Source organism: Poromitra crassiceps, assembly GCF_964638095.1.
Source record: "Poromitra crassiceps genome assembly, chromosome: 2".
Lineage (NCBI taxonomy): Eukaryota > Metazoa > Chordata > Actinopteri > Beryciformes > Melamphaidae > Poromitra > Poromitra crassiceps.
The window spans coordinates 49,235,146-49,255,792 of NC_139624.1; the positions used below are offsets into that span (position 1 = coordinate 49,235,146).

Consider the following 20,647-nt stretch of genomic DNA (forward strand, 5'->3'; position numbering starts at 1 on the left):
ATGAAGGCTAATTAAAAGCTATGCTGAAAAGATATATTTTAGCAGTCTTTTGAAAATGCTTACAGAGCCTGTCTAATATTCTTTGGGAGGGTGTTCCAGAGCTAAAGAGTTAAATAAACAACAAAAAAGCAAGCTCAATCTTCTTTTTAGTGGGATTTTGTACAACAAACCTGCAGTTGAGGAGGGATCCTGATGGTCCTAAGCCCTTAAGAGCTTTGTATACAGTTCTGGATAAGCTGAAGCCTCTCGGTGGTAGTAGTAGTAGTAGTAGTAGTCCAGGCTTCTGGGTTAGCAAGGCCCGCTTGCAAATATTTCTATGATGAACAAATGTTGTTCTGTGAAATAATGCTGATTGTAAAAATGAAAGAAACATAAAAGGCAATGTGCAAACGTTTTATTCCGCCAAAGAAAACATTGAAATGTAACAATTTTACGGCCGTTAGGCTATGGTGAAACAACAAAACAAAAACGCTGCATGTAACAATCTTAGAACAGCTATTGTGAAAATATAATGGTTTTGTGCTGTGGACCAACATTGCCATTACACAATTTTGCTGTGAGACTGCGCCGACCTGAACAGGAGTGATCACTGGACTTCAAAGATAAGACTAGTTAGAATGGAAAGAAACTCTAATAAAGTTAGATCAAATAAATGTAACTATTCAGATGAAGACAGGCCGAACTTTTGCCTGCAGTCTATATAGTGAAATTACTTCAACAAAGTACAGTAGAACTTTGAGGTAAGGCAAAAAAGAAAGTCTATTTCAACATAGCACCAGCGCTTCAAGGGCTCAACATGTTGGTTGGTGGACACGCCCCCTAACTGTGCTGGTCCACTGTTACAGAGACCTTCACTGGTCAAATCTTCAGAGAACCTGCATACCCAGTGGCAATGTATGGAAACAGCCTGTCAGTGAAAGTGTGTGTGCATGTGTGTCAGTATCAGGGTCAGAGAATGACAGCTTCCCTCTGCCCCAGTCTAGATGCACTCTGACCCTCCGGGGCTTCTTCTTCACTGGGAGAACAGTGACTGGATTTGGAGGGTAGACTGCTTTTTATTGACCATCATATAACCCTATTTTCCATAATCCTCCAGACTCTACCTCTCCCTTCCTGTGGACAGACTTGGCTAACACATCTAATTCCCAGTGTGTATTGTCTCCAACCTCAACATCCCAGCATTGAGTTCCTGAGTTAAAGTCCTCAGAGTCCAGGACAGAAAAGGAGATAACCCTCTCTGGGTTTTCAAGCAGCTGCCACTCGCCATCTCAGACTCACACTGGTCAGATCTTCAGACAGGATGAATCTTGGATAGGCAGTGTTGGGGTCCAGGAGTGTAGGAGAGAGACCATTTCATTCATCTTGTCCCAGACTGTGAAGCTCAGGTTGCAGGTGTTTGGCCTCATCTACCAGAGCTGCTGAGAACAGCTGTGTATCCTCCAGCAGGGGGCGCTGGACTCTTTCCAATGTAGCCGCCTTGTACTTCTGCAGAAACAAGACATCTTCAGCTTTCAGTTCATTCTCTATGGCTCTGATGGCTTTTTTTGACACTGTACATTTCCTGCAAACAGCAAACTTAGGCTACCTCTCTGAGCTGTCAAGAATGTTTATCTGTGAATATTGTTCATATCTGTCTAAAGGACAAATCAGCGTGACGTCACTTGCCACCCAGAAATGCAGAACCCAGCGGCAGTTAATAGTATGAGTTGTGCCAAACAAACATTAATATCTCAAAAACTATACATCACGCGCCACTTGTGCTCCATAGGGTTCCATTGCCGTTGCCACCCAGTGACGCGGTTTGTTTACCAAAATGCTGCTCGGCTGATCCCTCGTATACTGTCTATATCTGTTAATATCTAAATCCTTTTATAATATATAATCTCTTTAGATCCTTTATATCTTATTTGTTTGTGTCTCTTTTTTCCCCTTCTTATCAATGTTAGCCTACATGAGCACCAACCACACCAAGACAAATTCCTAGTATGTGAAAACATACCTTGGCAAATACAAAAATTCTGATTCTGATTGTGTCTGAAAGTGCTGCTATCTCTCTGCTCAGACCCTCAATCTTCTCCTTCATCGTCTGACTCTGCTCCTCTTTCTCCCTCAATGCAGCGATCCTGGCCTCCTCTTCCTCTTGGAGGAACTGGTGAAGCTTCTTAAATTCCTCCGTAATCTTCCTCTCTGTGCGTTGGGCCTGGACCTTAATGTGTTCTGCTGTTTGATCACACGTTTCTTTGACATCATAGAAGAGCTCCAGTTTCCCCTGTAAGGGCTTCAGTGATAACTGAAGTTCCTCCTTGTGAATCTGTGCAGCTTCATCCATGGATCTGATTCTGTGGTTGGTGTATGTCTTTGAATGCAGACATACAACACACACTGGCTGCTGATGGTCCAGACAGAAGAAGCTCAGATCCTGCTGAAGCTCATCTCTCTTGAGTAAGAAAGCTTCACACAGGTTCTTTAACGCCAAGTTACAAGGTGGTTCACTCTGAGAAGATGTAGCGTTATATCTACTTGCTTCCTTCTCCACCATTCCTGCAGACAGGCTTTACAGAAGCTGTTTTGACTACATGACAGGATGATTGGCTCTTTAAAGATGTCACAGCGAAAAGGACAGGAGAGATCCTCCTCAAATCTCCAAGACATTTTCTCTCTGAGCTGAAAACAAACCGGACAGAGATGAGGTAGGCTACTGTCTGCATGCTTGTCATCATAGAGATATATAATTATAAGATTGTGATTTTTATTATCAATGATCAATTAGGCTATATATCAATTTCAGCGTGTGATGTTTATAGGACGAATCAGCGTGACGTCACTTGCCACCCAGAAATGCGGAACCCCGCGGCAGTTAACTAGTAGGCCTATGAGTTGTGCCAAACAAACGTTAATATCTCAAAAACTATACATGATCACATCGCTTATATTTTGACATTTGACATTCTGAGTAGGGGTGGGAATCGCTGAGTAGCTCACGATACGATATCGTCACGATACTTGGCCCTCGATAACGATATTATCACGATACAGCGATACTGCGATAATCGATATATTGGAAGACGATACATCACGATACCTGTGTAACTGAAGAGAAAAAAATACCCCTAAAAGGCAAGAAGCATGCAGGTATTATGTATTTATTAGCAGAATTGACATTAACTCTCTCAGAGTTCACTCACTCACTCATACCATTTTCGATACCACGGAGGAAAAGTTACACATTAAGTCTTTTTATTATTATTATTAAAACAAGAAAACCTATATAACCTACCTACCTATATAATTTCTAAACGTTGATATTAATGATCAAACATTTCCATTCATGTAGCCTACAGTATTTATGTTTTTGTTTCAACTACAAACATAAATAAACGTCAACTTGAAACTATGTTTCAACTACCACACACAGCATAATATTTTAGCCTGTCTATTACATTTTTTTTTTTTTTTTTTTTTTTTAAAATAAACATATCGATACTTGGTGCCAGTGTATCGATAACGTATCGCAAGTGGAAATATCGTGATACCGTGAGTATCGATATTTTGTCCCACCCCTAATTCTGAGTGAGAGCAGAAGTAGCTCAAGAGTTTGATGTAGCCTATAATATATTGTAACAAATCTGGTATTCGTCCAGGAACCAGGAGACTTGTCGTTGGTACAGGCTTTTATTCTTGGCTTCACACACAGCTAGCGGTAGCTTCGCTGCTAGCTCTACACAACCAGCCAGCTCTCTCTCATAGCTTGACTGACTCCTGCCACGAGACAGGAAGGCCACTTACACACACTTCCCCCCAGGAACAACCCCCACACATCAGTTCCTAGCTAAACACGGAAACACCACATTACATGTAAAACCCCGGATCGCTACATACTCCTCACCCAACATTAGTCAGCTCCCACGCTGACACCCACAACCCACACATATCCCCCTGTACCAAAACACAACAACACCAATAACATTTTTCCCCAAGTACTCCCTTTACCCACATTTTCAATTAACATTCCCATACAACAACATTTCCATTTCCCAACAAACAGTCCTTTTCTTTTTACACACATTTCAGTTCAACACAAGCCCCACATCTCAATTCAACAATAACCCCCACATTTACATTATTCCTTTTTTTCTTTCCCATCCATTTAAACCACCACCATTTCCTTACTCACATTATCACACTTCACTTCGACCACCATTTCCATCCCCCCTTTCAAAGCTTGTGTTCCACCTGAAGCACTCTAGTCCCTCTCAACCCCCAGTGGGGTTAGTCCTTTGCAGGGTGACTCTCATCGGCCCCCTTTTCTGTCCTCTACAGTCCTCGCACGCACTGCAGTATCTCCGCACGTCCTCCGCGTGTTTGTCCCAGTAGAATACCAGACGAACACGGCGGAGCGTCTCCTCAACCCCCCGATGACCGGGTCCGAGGTCCCTATGTGCCCACCGTAGCGCCAACTCCCGTAGGCAGCCGGGTACCACCCACCCTCTTTTCCCGTTCACCTTTCTCTCCAAACGCCCATCTTTATCCAGACGCAGGTCGGTAAACATGTTCCACAGTCCCTTCGTGGCACCGGAACATGTGTGAATCTCCTCCACAGGGGGCCGGCGTCCGGCCGTTACCCCCGCGAGCACCGGACCGATATCCGCGTCCTCCACCTGCCTGTGTCTCCACTCACGCCCGTCGACCTCCCAGATGGCCATGACGTCGTCCTCCCGTCCCCCTCCCCTAGGGGGCGGCGTTTTCAGGGCAGCAGGGCGAACACCACCGGCATCCATCTCCACCTCGGCTTTCTGCACAGCAACCGTGGGGGGTGTGTAGCGGCTTGGTTGGGCCGGCTCCTCCGGCGGTAACCCCTCTCGCTCACCCGGAGACACGAGCGTCGCTCTCCCGACTGTAACAACGCTGCAGCTAATGTCCCTCTCTTCCCTCTGGCTGTTCCCGTGGAGCACCGTTCTCCTGACCGTACCAACGTTCTCTTCTCCCCGGCCGCTCACATCCTCCCCAGCCTGTGTCTCTCCTCCGGCCTCCACACTCTCAGTGCAGTCTCTGGCTAAGTGCTCCGGCGAACGGCACGTCCAACAGAGTCTCACCTGCCCTCCGCCTGCACGTCTCTCTTCTCCCGCTCCTCCGGTCCCCGACAGCCTTTCGACACTCTCTGGCCAGGTGTCCAATCGCGCCGCATGCCCAGCAGGCTCCCTGCTGTCCATGTCATTGTCCCGCGTACCTGGTCTGTTCCCCGGGACCGCTGCGACACCACCTCGCTCGGTGCCCAGGTTCCTTGCATGTCCAACACAGTCTCTCTTGCGGCTCCTCCGGCCGTTCTCCACGCTGCGCCACCACCGCGCTCAGCAAGTCCACACGCTGCATGACTTCTCGTAGCATCCGCATCAGCTCCTCTGCCCAGGCAGGCGTAGCTTCCAACAGCCGTCTGACCTCTTTCAACACACGGGCTTCCATGCCCGCCAGCATCGAGCTGAACGTCAGTATAAGGGGAGCCAGTATAGACAAGTTTCCTGGGCACTTCCGGTTTGCTTCCGGACTCGGCCGCGATCGTGTCTGTCGCTTCCGGTGTTTGTGAATACGGAGAAGCGTAAGGTACTACCGTAGTAGCCATAGCGACCGCCGAAAAAATGCAAACTTGGGATCATTCTGCGAGTCTCCTATCTAATGAAAGAGTGTCTATCCCACACCCGTTGACAGTGGACACATGGGAAGATAATATGTGTAAATGGCCGAACGTAACTACAGGCAGGATTATAGCGTATTTTGAGGAATCAATGCGATGAACTATCTCAAAAGCTCCGAAGCGTCAGCCAGACTAACGTTAGGTTACAGTCCTCTCCTCTGTCACAGTCAGTCAGACTAACGTTAGGCTACAGTCCTCTCCTCTGTCACAGTCAGTCAGACTAACGTTAGGTTACAGTCCTCTCCTCTGTCACAGTCAGTCAGACTAATGTTAGGTTACAGTGACAGTACTCTCCTCTCTCACAGTCAGACTAACGTTAGGTTACAGTCCTCTCCTCTCTCACAGTCAGTCAGACTAACGTTATGTTACTGTCCTCTCCTCTGTCACAGTCAGTCAGACTAACGTTAGGTTACAGTGACAGTACTCTCCTCTCTCACAGTCAGACTAACGTTAGGTTACAGTCCTCTCCTCTCTCACAGTCAATCAGACTAATGTTAGGTTACTGTCCTCTCCTCTGTCACAGTCAGCCAGACTAACGTTAGGTGTCTCTCCATTCAAAAACAACCCAGTTTGCCTTGATCACTGCAAAACATGACATGCCGTGTGTAGCCTCCACACAATAGGGCTACACATGGTAAATCATGGTAAATACGCAGCACAATACCCGCCGTGGTAAACAGAAGAAGACTGGGATATTAACTTTAAGGCGACTCACTTCTAGACTTGAATGAAATTGTATTCACCTACTATCTGCTCCGTGGATTAACATTTTACAATTTCGGAGACGAAATTGTAACATAGCAACGTTGGTCCACAAACGTTGCTATTTAAAAAAAAAATGGGAGATCGGGTTGGGATTATAACGTTAGTTTGCTGAGTCGCACCTGGTAATCCAGAAATGGCGTTATGGTACCTTTGTCTACTAGTAGATCATCAAGAAACTTTAAATTAATAACGTTAGATGTGTTTAACAGAGCTGTATATCGGGTCTAGCAGCTGATCAGCAGCTCAGACAGCCTCAAACACGAGGTAATTGTCAGCTCTATAATTCGCAAAATAGCAGTGGATGGAAACGCGCACTGTGTTTTGTGACAGCCACGCACTGCACAATGTGTTCCAGAATAACCCATTGTTAATAACGTCTGCTAACGTTAGTGTAGCTGATGTTATCGATCGTTGTAAAAAAGTTTGGATATTTCGGCTGCTGCCTTCTGATGTGCTCGCTGCTGTGGACGCAATGTGGACTTAAACGGAAGCCGGGGACACGAAAGGCTGCTATGGCGCCGCCCTAGGAACGGCCCAGGAAACTTGTCTATAAGCTCCTTCCCCCCCCCCGTCCACTGACGACCATTCTCCGTCGCGCACCATCGCACGTGGTGCTCTTAGCAGTTAGCAGTTAGCACCCCTGGTAGCTAACCTACTACCGCTAGGTCGCTCGAGCCCAAAAGCCGTCTCACACACAGTCTCTTTTGCCGTTCCTTCTCACCCTCTCCCCTCTCGGCCAACGCAGAGGCGATACCGCTTTACTTGCTGACACCAATGTAACGAATCTGGTATTCGTCCAGGAACCAGGAGACTTGTCGTTGGTACAGGCTCATTCTTGGCTTCACACACAGCTCCTAGCGGTAGCTTCGCTGCTAGCTCTACACAACCAGCCAGCTCTCTCTCATAGCTTGACTGACTCCTGCCACGAGACAGGAAGGCCACTTACACACACTTCCCCCCAGGAACAACCCCCACACATCAGTTCCTAGCTAAACACGGAAACACCACATTACATGTAAAACCCCGGATCGCTACAATATTGTAACGGGTCAGGAATTACACTGAGGCTTTCTTCTTCATTATCTCTTTATTAGCCGTCATCGACAGACCGTGCCCACGCCAAACCAAACCCCACAACACACACACAAAACCCTGCTAGCTCTCCTAGCGTACTAGCCTCGTAGCTCTCTTCCACACCCAGCCGTCTCTTCCAGGCTCCCTCCAACTTCCCGAGCTGTTTCCCTCTCGCCCATCTCTCCCCTCCCCCCACCCAATCACAGGTGATCCCCTCTCTCTCACTCCACCCACTGGCTATATGCCGCCTTCACAGAACCCCGTAAATCCCCACAGACATGTCAAACCCCACAGGTAACCCACATGCACAGAACAGTCACAGACAAATACAGTAGCACACAAATCCAGCCCGCTACAATATGCATGTCATGTTATGGTTGTGTGAACTGTCGCAGTTTTTACAATGTAAACAGGTTCAGCCGGCTAGACACTCGAGCCTCCCAAAGCTCACGCTAATAGGGTTCCATTGCCGTTGCCACCCAGTGACGCGGTTTGTTTACCAAAATGCTGCTCGGCTGCCCCTCTGCTGCTCATGCCAACCGGGACTAATCGTGCATTCCTTTATAACTGGGGACTGGTAATCTTACGACTTCAAAGGTCATGAGCTGGGCGGTGACGTCATCAGAGCTGGTATTTCCCATTCCAAACTCGTAGGAGTCTCAGCAGCCCCAACCTCAAAAATCCAAGATGGCTGCGCCACGCAACAACAGTAGTAGTAATCGTAGTAATATTGTTTAGCACTTCTGTTTTGTTTGTGTCTCATTAAATCAGCTGTACACACAGCACTGCCTAACTTCTATCTGTGTGGACATGAGGCTGCAGTGTTTGTATGCGCAAAATACCGCGAAATGCCATGTTGTCAATTGTTATTGCTAGCGACTGGATCTGACCAATCAACAGTGAACTTCCCAGCTCAAGTTTTTTGCAAATGGAACGCTAACAAAACGGATGTGATGTCATTTAGCCTCCACATCCCAGTTATTTTTGCGATAAAGGAACGTGTGTAGTCTGGAGTGGACACCCTTTACTCCGCTTTTTGTCATGGGGGCGTAAACCAAGGAAACAGGAAACAATACCGGAAATAAGTGCGCCAAGAAATGTATTTGTTGCCGTTAGCTTGACACGGCGAGGTTACGTTAGACTGAGCATGAAAAGAACAACAACACAAGTCGTGTAGTAGCGTTAGCGCATTTCTCTAGTCACTGCTGAGGAAGGTTTCTGGATAGCCAAAGACAATGGAGTAGCCTACTCGCCATGTGAAATCTTGTGATCAATGTCCATGTCTTTCCCAGCACAGGCCAGGCAGCAGAGATGTTGTACTTGATTGACTGTTGTACTTGATCCTCCATTATCGGACAGACAACTATAACTATTCCATCAACTGGCAAATTGTTTGAAAAGTAAAGCTTCTGTATTGGCCTAAAATATGTGATAATGTGAATCCGCGATGTTTCAATAACTTCAAAAACTTCGTTCGGTACGTCCATCTTTTGTTTTGTTGTTTGCCGTTTTATTTCCTTATTCGTTGTGTCTGATTCTCAAGTGAACGAGCTATTTCCGCAGCTTGTTTCCTGTCTAGGGCGGGCTCTAGGCCGGAAACAGGCCGGGTGACAAAATCACTTGTAAACGGAGGCCAGGCTCTTTCTCGCCGAGAAGAGCGAGGGACACGTTAAACTCCCGACTTCCTGTTTCGCTCCTTGCCAACACGTGAAAAACACCCACAGCTAGCCACAATGCCAACAACACACACTGGGATAATGAATGGAGACGAGGACGAGGAGTTTAATGCTTTCGTGGCTTTGCACGCTGCGGCACTGCACGCCTCCGGGATAGGCCTACCTCAAATTTACTGGAAGAGCCTGTACTACAAACTTGTCAACGAGGTCTGAACCCTGCTAGCTAAAGCTAACATGCTACCTAGTTAGACTTGACAACGAAACAATGCTGTGCAAAACACTAGACACGCTGATGCCACAGGGGTCATTGTGTTACGACTGGATTTAATGTTAGCTGACATTTGCGTGACGTGACGCTGCTGCAGTGCACGAGCCTCCATATGTTCCTGGCTGCAGCGCCGAACTCCATTCAAAATCTGACAGCTCAGTGTTCATGCTTATTATCGGCAAATGTACACACCGGATAGCACATGACTTAAGAACTTTACCGAATTGGTAGGGCCTTCTGGCAAATTCTGCATACAACATGTCAATCTCAACCTTTAGTTGGTTCACAAGTAACGTTAACGTTACCGACAGTCACAGTAGGCAACACTCGCCGAGAAGAGCCTGGTGACGCGAGGTTAGGCTACACTGACTGGCTATTTGGGGCGTTGGAAAATAGGAGGCAGACCAAAACTTATATTTTATTTAAACATGTGCTGCTTGGAGTATAGAATGTATGCCGAATTGGAGAGTGGGCCCTATCATTTGGCCCTAACTCTCCCTAAAAACGTTGCAAATTTGATTTAACACGGGCACACAGAGGAAAATAATGCAACTTTAATGTTTTTGATAGGTTTTTGAATGGACTTTATATGAATTATTTCCTGTTTATTCTCATTCATAAAGTGATGTGATGTCTGTCCTAGATTTATGATGCCGGGGAAGTGTTTGGGATCATGCAGGTCCAGGCAGAAGGCGAGCAGGAGGATGCAGAGGACGGGGAGAGGCAGAGGGACCACCCAGCAGCAGAGATCACCTGTAAGGTGGTGGTGACCCGGGACAGTGGCCTGCAAGCCTTAGAGCCGACCAGGTGAGGGCGCTAGAGTCTTAAAATCCACCCTGACTTTTACTATCATGCTATTTAGGTTACAAAAACAGCAGACCAAATAGCGATATTACCTTTGTCTAAAGCTAATTTCAAAATATGGCCTTTATTTCTAAATAATGAGAGGAGCAGGTGAGTGTGAGGAATTTGGATTTATACTAATTCTTACAGCACAGGCAAATATTTGTGGCATAATCCTCACAAGGTCAAAGATAATATATGAGGGAGAATAATGGATCACACACAGAAGAAAGAATAATAATGGAAGTATTTATCCACATTAATTCACATTACTACATTCAGTGTTTTGTGTTATTGTCTGTCCTGTTTTTAGAACATCACGGACCATGTGGGAAATGAGTGTTTACACTTTTACATGCTATCCCTTGGATCTTTTGTTGTCTCTCTATCTATTAATAAAGTAAATCAATAAATCAGTGTCAGGGCACAAGATTAGCACCAGCTGGTATGCAAGTAGCTGGTCATGTCATGTGCTTCACTCACCATCAGGGATACCGTTAGGCTTTTTTCTAAACGGCCAATGGAGCCAGCAACATTCCAGAATTCCGGCCTTATAGAATATTTGCTGGCCCAGTCAAAATGTATTGAAAGAAGATAGATGTAATCATCTCTAAATACATAACATATTATTGTATAATTCTTAGCAAACAAAATCTTAATTTTAAATCATTTTAGTTGGCATTGATTTCAAAATAATTATCTAACTATTCACTGCGGTCTGCGCTTGCGAGCGCAAAGGGAGCGAGCCGCACACCGCTCCTTATTTAATTAATTCGGTTCGGGTTTGCAGGCCCATTAACACATTCACTGCCAGCCATTTTTCAATACTGTAGTTAGCTTCTGCCAAGGTTTTTTTTTGAGGATTCTGGCTCATCTTTCAAGAGCCGAGGATTCGTTTCTGTTAGGATTTTGTGAACACACAATATCTCAAAAGAACTAATAGAATGTGTGCTTTCTCTGTCTAAAAGAGTTAGTTTGTAGAGTTAGTAGTTATGTAAGCATTAGCAGTTGAATACAGCATGGTTTCAGCGTCAGAAAATTTATTCTGAGATAAACGGCTTTTTGTGAAATTCGATAGAACAGTCACTTTAACCATTCATTTTTGGCATCAGTAAGACGTCAGACATCTAAACAATAGTTTTGAACAGTAATTTCCTCCATAACAGCAGGAAACCCCCCTCTGCTTCCAACTCCTCCCTCCGTGGGCGTTCTCCTCCGCCCTCCTTGGCTCTGCAGCGGGTCTGTGACAAACGAGTTGCTGCTGCCTGGCTGCTGCCTGGCAGTCTGGATGGGGCTCGCTGGATGGGTTTCGCTCGTTTCTTGGCGTTTCGGTTGAGAGCTCTGATCAAGCTCTTGCGATTCTGGGCTTATTTATGGTGCGTGTTTCAAAGTGTGCATCCAGTCTATTCTTGGAACCCCCCACCGTTGCCACCGCTGTGCGTCAGCGCGAAAGTGAAAGCGTTTTCGCCATCCATTTTACAGTATGAAAACGGCTTCCTCGAGCTTTTCCCTCCAGTTTTGGCTCGCCTCTTCCTACTCTGGAGAGACATGTCGCCACTCAGTGGGTCGGTAAAATAGATTATACACATTCAATACCTCCAATATTTGTATAAAAGACATAAAAGGGTTGGATCCACGTCCCACCGTCAAATTTTTTTTTTTTTTTTTTTAAGCCGAGATATCTCGTCTTTGGCAGTCAACCGTTGGATTCTGTAAGCCGAGATATCTCGTCAATGGCAGTGAACGTGTTAAGATTAAACAATAAAACACAAAAAACAAAAGCTATTATCCAATCGTCCAACAAATTTATTTTATTATAGTGAATGAACTCTTCAACTTTGTGAACTCAACAGTTGTGTCATATATTCCCATTTAATTAAGCCTAAAGAAAGACACTGGCGTACATTAAATGTCTCTTTTTGCATCCAAGAAGTGAAATTAAATAACTTGAAAAGTAATCTAAATTAAGAACCCGTTCTCTACCTGCGACAAGCCAGAGATGAGACGTGCAGTCAGTCAAACTTTTAAAAGTGGCCTATATTTTCTGAAGCGGGTCTATTGACAAGGATGACAAGGTTATTAAAAGCCGACTGAAGCTCGTTGACACGCAGGCATCCAACTCGCTTTCAGAACGGACTTATAGCCTACTTCACAACATGAGAATATTTGCTTTACTTTAAACTGAAGGGCAAAGGTAAGAATATTAGCCTTGTGTTACCTGTAGCCTACAGCCCAATCCCAATTCTCATTTGTACCCCTACCCCTCACCCCTATCCCTTGCCCCTCAAAACAGAGTGCCAAGGGCTAGGGGTGCAGATAAACCCCTAAGAAATGGGACAGCACTCGATTACCGCTACGTCATCAAACTTTGTCGCTAGCTGACTGCTACGTCAGCAGAAGCGACAACACAAACATCCAAAATCCCGTTTGCAAACGTCGTGATGTCCATCACTTGTCTTTTAACTTGTGCACCCGGTTGCATTAGCAACACAAAACGTAATATATCGATGGTAAATGAAGGACTATGATCACATGCGGACCGTCACGCTATAAACGATAATAATGCACGACGGCAGATGACAAATTAGCGATTCAAAAAAACTTTTAAGTGCACCCGGTTGCATTATATATAGCAATACAACACGGAATATAACACAAATGTGACTGTCGAAATGTTATTTGCTCTTTTGTGCCTGTTTGTGGTCAACTGATGTGTGCTAGAAAGCGCTAGAACAGGCGATATAATCATAATAATCCATCATCTCTGGCATACAAAAAGAAAAGCTGACATTTCTGATCGAGAGGAGATGAGAAACATCGATTTAAAGAGAGAGAGAGTAGCCTATAGTGCCCAGTGCCAACGGAAGTCCACAATGCTTGTGAGCCTGCGAGGTAATAACGTAGGCTACTAGCCTACTTTTTTAGGGGTGCTCCAAAAAATCGATTCTTGAAAGGATCGCAATTCTTAATGCCACGATTCCTGGATTGATTCCAAACTCCCAAGAATCGATTCTTCTTCGTAATGTAATGTAATTTTTTTTTCTTTTTTTTTTTTTTTTTTTTTTTACTTACAGTGCACCTGAACACAACATGCAAGATACCGGCTGAATAAGTGTCCAAATGTTCATGTCATTTGTGTACTGTACTGCCACGGTGCCACCACCTCTTGCACTTAAGAACTCTGGTTAATGTATTCCCCCCAAAATCTATAAATCCTTCTCAAAGTCTACAGATCCCCCCCAGCCTATGAATCCATATTATCTGAAGAACATAAGGGGGGAATTCCCCCCTAGTTTGCAAAATGAATTTAGGCCCTGACTGTAATACTTCAGAAGTTTAATTTGAAGTTCAGCTTTAATACATTTGTCATTTTTTGTCTTAGATTTACCTTTGTGTGTTATTGCAATATAAAACTACATAATTGAGAATCGATTCTAGATTCTGGAATCGAGAATCGTTGGAATCGAGAATCGATTCTAGAATCGGATCGTGACCCCAGGAATCGGAATCGGATCGGATCGTGGCTTTGCCGGATCGGAGCACCCCTATACTTTTTATAAAAGACTTGGATGCGCAACACCAAACTTCAGCAGCAAGCTCCTGAAATGGACCAAGTGATGCTCATAAGAATAGTGCTGCTCTGTTTATTCTCAACAGAAAAACTCCGCGGCTCCGCCTACCTGCATCTCTCTCTCTCCCCCCCTCACTCACGTGTCGGGGAGGGCGAGCTACGGCTGCATGTAAACGGGAATATTAGTGGATTATTCATTTAGTCAGAATATTGTCATTTTCCGAATATTGGTCAAAAAGCGGAATATTGTGTGCATGTAAACGTAGTCAGTGAACGTTCAATTATTTATGACATCCAGGTTCTCGACAGGATCCATCACACCAGACAGGACTTCCCATTCCTAATAAATACAGTGCTTAGACTTACTAAATTGTCTGGCATGTCAGCTAATTGAATGAGGTATGTTAAATACATACTAATCTCGCTGGTCAGCCTCCCCTCCCTACCGTGAGATGAGTCTGGTGGCGCAGGTCTCCATACTGGGATTGCGATGGGCGGCGCTTGGCGGCAGTGCCCTTGGAAAATAGTTTCCAACAATCCAACATGCCATTTTCAGCATGTAGCAACGAGCTAGCATGTAGGTTTTTGCCGTTAGCTTGCTAGCTAGTTAGCGTTGTTGTTTTCACTGAGGCGGCAGGGCACTATTTACAGTGACACACAGGGAGGAGGGAGCGGAAGCCGCTCTGATTGACATGGTCGGAGCCAATGACAGAGCTTGTAATAAGCCGGAAGCGGACATCCGGCAGCGACTGAAACAGTCGCTCCAATGGGGAGCAGCTGTAGAGCAGGGGAGGGCTTATCCCAGTTGCCTGTTTCCATGCAGCCAGACGACTCTCACGGAAGGGAGGGGAGGCTGGCCAGCGAGACTAAATACATACAGATGGGCCACTTATATTCTCCTACAATGGCTGACTTTGGACTTTGGATGGATTGCTTATTGATTAGCGTAGCTTTGATAATGTTTTGATGGCTAGACTTCGAGAAATGTATTTAGAAGTTAATTGTGTGTATACACACACACACACACACACACACACACACACACATGGTCAGATTGGGTTCAAAATGTGCATGCGGTGGGTTATGATCTGGGAAGGTCATGGTCATCTCCTAGAGTACAGTCCTGGAACCACCTCACACCCACACTCCAGGTCGGATTGGGCTGAAAATGTGTGTTATGACCAGTGTTGGGAACGTTACTTTAAAAAAGTAATTAGTTATAGTTACTCACTACTTGTTCCAAAAAGTAACTGAGTTAGTAACTGAATTACTCTATAATAAAAGTAACTAGTTACCAGGGAAAGTAACTATTTGCGTTATCTCCACCTTGAAAATGCCAAATTTTCATGGATTGCTGCAAACCTGAGGGTACCCTCACGGGCCCCTCGGGCCGACCAAAACGGGCCGAGGCCGGGCTTGTTTTTTATTTATTTTTAATTAATAGGTCCGGGGTCGGGCCGTTTCAATAATTCAATTAAATAATGTTGTATTAGCGTACTCGCTTGATTTTACACAGCGGAGCACAGTCAGACAAAGAGGAGGAGTGCACAGACACTCCCATAGCCACACACAGACCCTGTCCGTCCATGTACAGCGAGCGGACAGCTCCCGACCCGAACACAGAGAGAGAGAGAGAGAGTCAGAGAGACAGACAGAGAGAGGCTGCGCAGGACGGCCGCGCGGCGACGCAGCACGCGGAACAGAGAGGGAGAGAGATGTGTCATTATATCGTAATATTGGCTTCGGGCCTCGCAACGGGCTGGATCGGGCACGGGTCTGCATGTCACGGGCCGGGGAGGGCTCGGGCCGAAATTTCAGCCCCGCGCAGCTCTCTACTCCGGACTCGCCATTTCTGCTGCTTCCTCGAATCTGTTTGGTGTGTCTGTGTGTGTGTGTGTGTGTGTGTGTCGCCCGTGTCCTGACTCCTGGCTCGTGTCTAACACTGGCTCCGATTGGCTACCATGAAACGCATGACTCTGCCTTAGCCAATCATAATCGTTTATCTCGTTATAACCCACCCGGTCTCCTCACTTGACAACACTAGTGTAGGCTACGGGTAGTTTACTCAATGATTTCATAGTAACGCACCGCATTTAGCGTTCAGTAACGATAACGGCGTTGTAACGACGGAAACAGTAATTAGTTAGATTACCCCGTTACTGAAAAAATAACGGCGTTACCTAACGCCGTTCTTTTAAACTGCGTTATTCCAAACACTGGTTATGACCAGGGGACGGTCATGGGTATGTTGTAGGGATGTCAATTTTCGGTTAATTTCACTTTCAATTAACCGACGCTAATAATCGATTAACCTATCGGTTAATTCATAATTTTTTAATATATATATATTTTTTTTGGTCTATTTACTCAATGAGCTCATGCCCAAACAAGGCGTGTCTATTTAGATGCTGAAATGTTAATGCTTTTTGTGTTAGAATTATGCCTTTATTTTTTGTTGGCTTTGCTGAAATTTATAAGTTTATTGCCACATTTTGATCAGGTAATCATTCCAAAATCATTCTGGCTCTTATATGGATGACAAGGAAATATATTTTTGAGAGCTTTATTTCCTGTTTATGTAAACATTACAACAACAACAATTACCTGATCAAAATGTGGCAATAAACTTATACATTTCAGCAAAGCCAACAAAAAATAAAGGCATAATTCTAACACAAAAAGCATTAACATTTCAGCATCTAAATAGACACGCCTTGTTTGGGCATGAGCTCATTGAGTAAAAAAAAAAAATTTTTTTTAAATATTAACACGTTCACTGCCAATGACGAGATATCTCGTCTTACAGAATCCAACCGTTGACTGCCAAAGACGAGATATCTCGTCTTAACACATTAAGTGCCAGAGACGACCTAACTCGTCTTACATAATCCAGCGCTTAAGTGCCAAGGACGAGCTAACTCGTCTTACATAAACATTTTTTTTTTTTTGACGGTGGTACATCAATCAACAACTTTTACATCTTCGAGATCACTATTGGAGCAAGATAATGTGTATAATCTATTTTACCGACCCACTAAGTGTTGACAGTGCTCCCCCAGACGACCGAAATCAAAGAAAAAACTGCCGCGGGACCAAGCCGTTCAAGGAAATGCCGTGGCGATTTCACAGTAATCCATTCAAGACTTGTCTTGCCTGAGAGCGGCCGCGCACCGGCAGCAGCACACAGAGAGCGGAGAGCGATTTGCAAAATAGATCATAGGTGAAACACACTTTGAAACACCTCAGAAAGGCCAGAATCAACATCTGCCCATCGCCCACGCATTCCCCGGCCCATCTTGACTCGCACAAGGAGCGTCTGCACGCAGGCAAGCAGGCAGGCAGGCACACAGGCAGGCAGCAGCAAAAGCGCTTCTGACACGCCCGCTGTACAGCCAGGAGGACACAAGACACACGGAGGGAGGAGTTTGAATGAGAGGGGTGTTTCCTGTTGTTATGGAGGAAATTACTGTTCAAAACTATTGTTTAGAATGTCTGACGGTCTTACTGATGCCAAAAATGAATGGTTAAAGTGACTGTTTCACAAAAAGCCATTTATCTCTGAATAAATTTCCAGACGCTGAAACCATGCTGTACTCAACGGCTAATATCTACATAACTACTAACTCTGCAAACTAACTCTTTTAGACAGAGAAAGCACACATTCTATTAGTTATTTTTAGATGATTGGTGTTCATGAATTCTTAACAGAAAAGAATCCTCGTCTGTTTCTAAAATGAGCCAGAATCGTCAAAAACACCCCTGGCACAACTTACCTACAGGAATGAAAACATGGCTGGCATTCAATGTGTTAAAAAAAAAAAAAAATTTTTTTGACGGTCGGGCGTGGATCAACGCTCCTCCCCATCTCCTATAAAAATATTGGAGTCAGCGAACGTGTACAACCCATTCCACGGACCCACTAAGTGGCGACAGTGCTCTCCACACTAGGAAAAGCAGAGTCAAAACTGTAGGGTAACGCGCGAGGAAACCATTCTCTACTGTAAAATGGATTGGCGAAAACGCTTTCACTTTCGCGCATTATCGCGCTGGGAGCTGGCGGTGGGGGATTCCAAAAATAGACTGGGTGGAAAACACAGTTTGAAACACGCAGCATAAAGCCTAGAATCGCACAAAGCTTCATCAAAGCTCTCAAACCCAAGAAACAAGTGAGCCCTATCCACACTCGCTGCCAGGGAGGGAGGCTGCTCAAACTCGCAGCAGCAGCAGCAGCAGCAGAACACTCGCTTGTGACAAACGCAGGCTGAAAGCCACCAGACATGCCCACGGAGGGAGGAGTTTGAAGGAGAGGGCGTTCAGAACTATATTGTTTAGATGTCTGATCTCTCACTGATGCCAAAAATAAATGGTTAAAGTGACTGTTCTGCCTGTTTGATTGAATTTCACAAAACTGCGATTATCTCAGCTTTCACTCTCAGACGCTGAAACCATGCTGTACTCAACGGCTAATATCTACATAACTACTAACTCTACAAACGAACTCTTTTAGACAGAGAAAGCACACATTCTATTAGTACTTTTGTGAACTTTGTGTTCACAAACTCCAAGCAGAAAATAATCCTCGGCTCTTGTAAAATGAGCCAGAATCCTCAAAAAAACCCTCTGGCAGAACCTACCTACAGTAAAAAAAAAAAGGCTGGCAGTGAATGTGTTAACACGTTCACTGCCAATGGCGAGTTGACTCGTCAAAAAAAATCCAACGGTTGACTGCCAATGACGAGTTGAGACGTAAAAATTTTTTTTTTTTTTTTTTTTGACGTCTCAACTCGTGCTACGTGGATCAATGCCCCCCACGTCTCCTATAAAAATATTGGAGCCACCGAACGTGTACAACCCATTCCACCGACCCACTAAGTGGCGACAGTGCTCCATTCTAGAGGAAGGCAAGCAAAAAGCAGTGTGAGGAAGCCATTCTCATGAAAATGGATTGGCGAAAACGCTTTCGCGCTTGGGAGCTGGCGGTGGGGTTTTGCAAATTTGCATAATAGATTACGGGTGGAACACACTTTGAAACACGCAGCATAAATAAGACCAGAATCGCAAAAGCTTCATCAAAGCTCTCAGAACCCCAAGAAACGAGCGAGCCCATCCAGACTTGCCCAGCGGCCGCCAGCAGACAGGCACAGCAGCAGCAAAGCAGTGAGCCTGGTGACGCGAGGTTACAGCAGCAACAGAAACGAGCTTGTGACACGCCCGCTGCAGCCAAGAAGAACACACACGGAGGGAGGAGTTTGAAGGAGAGGGGTGTTTCCTGCTGTTATGGAGGAAATTACTGTTCAAAACTATTGTTTAGATGTCCGACGTCTTACTGATGCCAAAAATGAATGGTTAAAGTGACTGTTCTATCGAATTTCACAAAAAGCCGTTTATCTCAGAATAAATTTTCAGACGCTGAAACCATGCTGTATTCAACTGCTAATGCTTACATAACTACTAACTCTACAAACTAACTATTTTAGACAGAGAAAGCACACATTCTATTAGTTCTTTTGAGATATTGTGTGTTCACAAAATCCTAACAGAAACGAATCCTCGGCTCTTGAAAGATGAGCCAGAATCCTCAAAAAAACCCTCTGGCAGAAGCTAACTACAGTATTGAAAAACGGCTGGCAGTGAATGTGTTAACTGATAGACCGACAGCAATAACCGAACAACGACGTTAGCGACGGTTAATCGATTAACGGTTAACCGTTGACATCCCTAGTATGTTGTAAAGTCCTGGAACCACCTGGACACCACCATCATTTCCAGCCAAGCAAGCGGTTCAGTTGTATTCCTTTGTGCCAATTTAACCTGGGAAACGCCAGGTGCATTGGGGCCGGGTTGGGGTGCACCCACACGGGCAGGGTGCACACGGCTCTCCCCTGGCTCATGGTTCTCCACTGACTACCAGGGGCATGAAGAGAGTCCATCCACCGGCCCTGAGCTGGGTCAGTATGCACAGGGCAACCCCCTCTCCCTGGTTCTTCGCTGGAATACCAGGGGCACGAGTAATTCATTTTTTGAGAGAAACCAGTCAGAGTACCAGGACCCCAAAGTTTAAAATGGAATTCATGTTCATATAGCCAGGGATAGCAAACATGAACTCTTCCAGGTAACTTTGTTGTGGCTGAAAACCTAATCTAAGAAAACCCTCAAAGAGACCCTCAAAACCCTCTAAGAAAGATGCAGTCACTCAGTCACTGGATTAGATACTTGGTCTGTTTTATTGTAAGCACACATGAGTATTTATAGTCGGCTTCGCACGCCATCTCTCGCTCAGGAAGTTTACAGAGGTCCACCCTGATGGTCTGTAGAGAGCCTCTGCTTCCTGAGATAAGATGTTGACCACTCCTTAGCTCTGCTTCCTGAGATAAGATGTTGACCACTCCTTAGCTCTGCTTCCTGAGATAAGATGTTGACTACTCCTTAGCACGATCTCCATGTTCCATGTTCTGTGCTTCGCAAATTCCCGTCATATCCTCCCTTTGACACTAACAAAGGTGGACCCCAGGAAGAGTAGCTGTTGCCTTGTGTAATGGCTAATGGGGATCCTAATGAAGTCTTGGACTATTTTCAATAATGAAGACTACTTAACAGCCAACGCCCAGTCTCGTCATATCACAGTGCACGCCCCCTTTCTTTGAGGATGTATAACCCATTCATTGTTAGGCTCGCCCCCTTTCTCTGATGCTGTCTCCTCACCCATTCACAGTTTACCACACATGTGGCAATAACCAATCAGCCCAAGGTATTCCTCTCCA

General features: G+C 45.3%; 1 protein-coding gene across 2 annotated transcripts in view; it reads left to right on the forward strand.

Moving 5' to 3' along the window:
* Window positions 1-9,243: 9,243 nt before the first annotated feature.
* ttll12 (tubulin tyrosine ligase-like family, member 12) overlaps window positions 9,244-20,647 on the forward strand; it is a 136,704-nt gene continuing 125,300 nt past the window's right edge. For both annotated transcript variants that reach the window (XM_083653744.1, XM_083653745.1), the window contains exons 1-2: window positions 9,244-9,411; window positions 10,116-10,279. In XM_083653744.1, coding sequence (XP_083509870.1) covers window positions 9,262-9,411; window positions 10,116-10,279 — 314 coding nt within the window. In that variant the 5' untranslated portion in view covers window positions 9,244-9,261. The remainder of the gene's footprint in view (window positions 9,412-10,115; window positions 10,280-20,647) is intronic.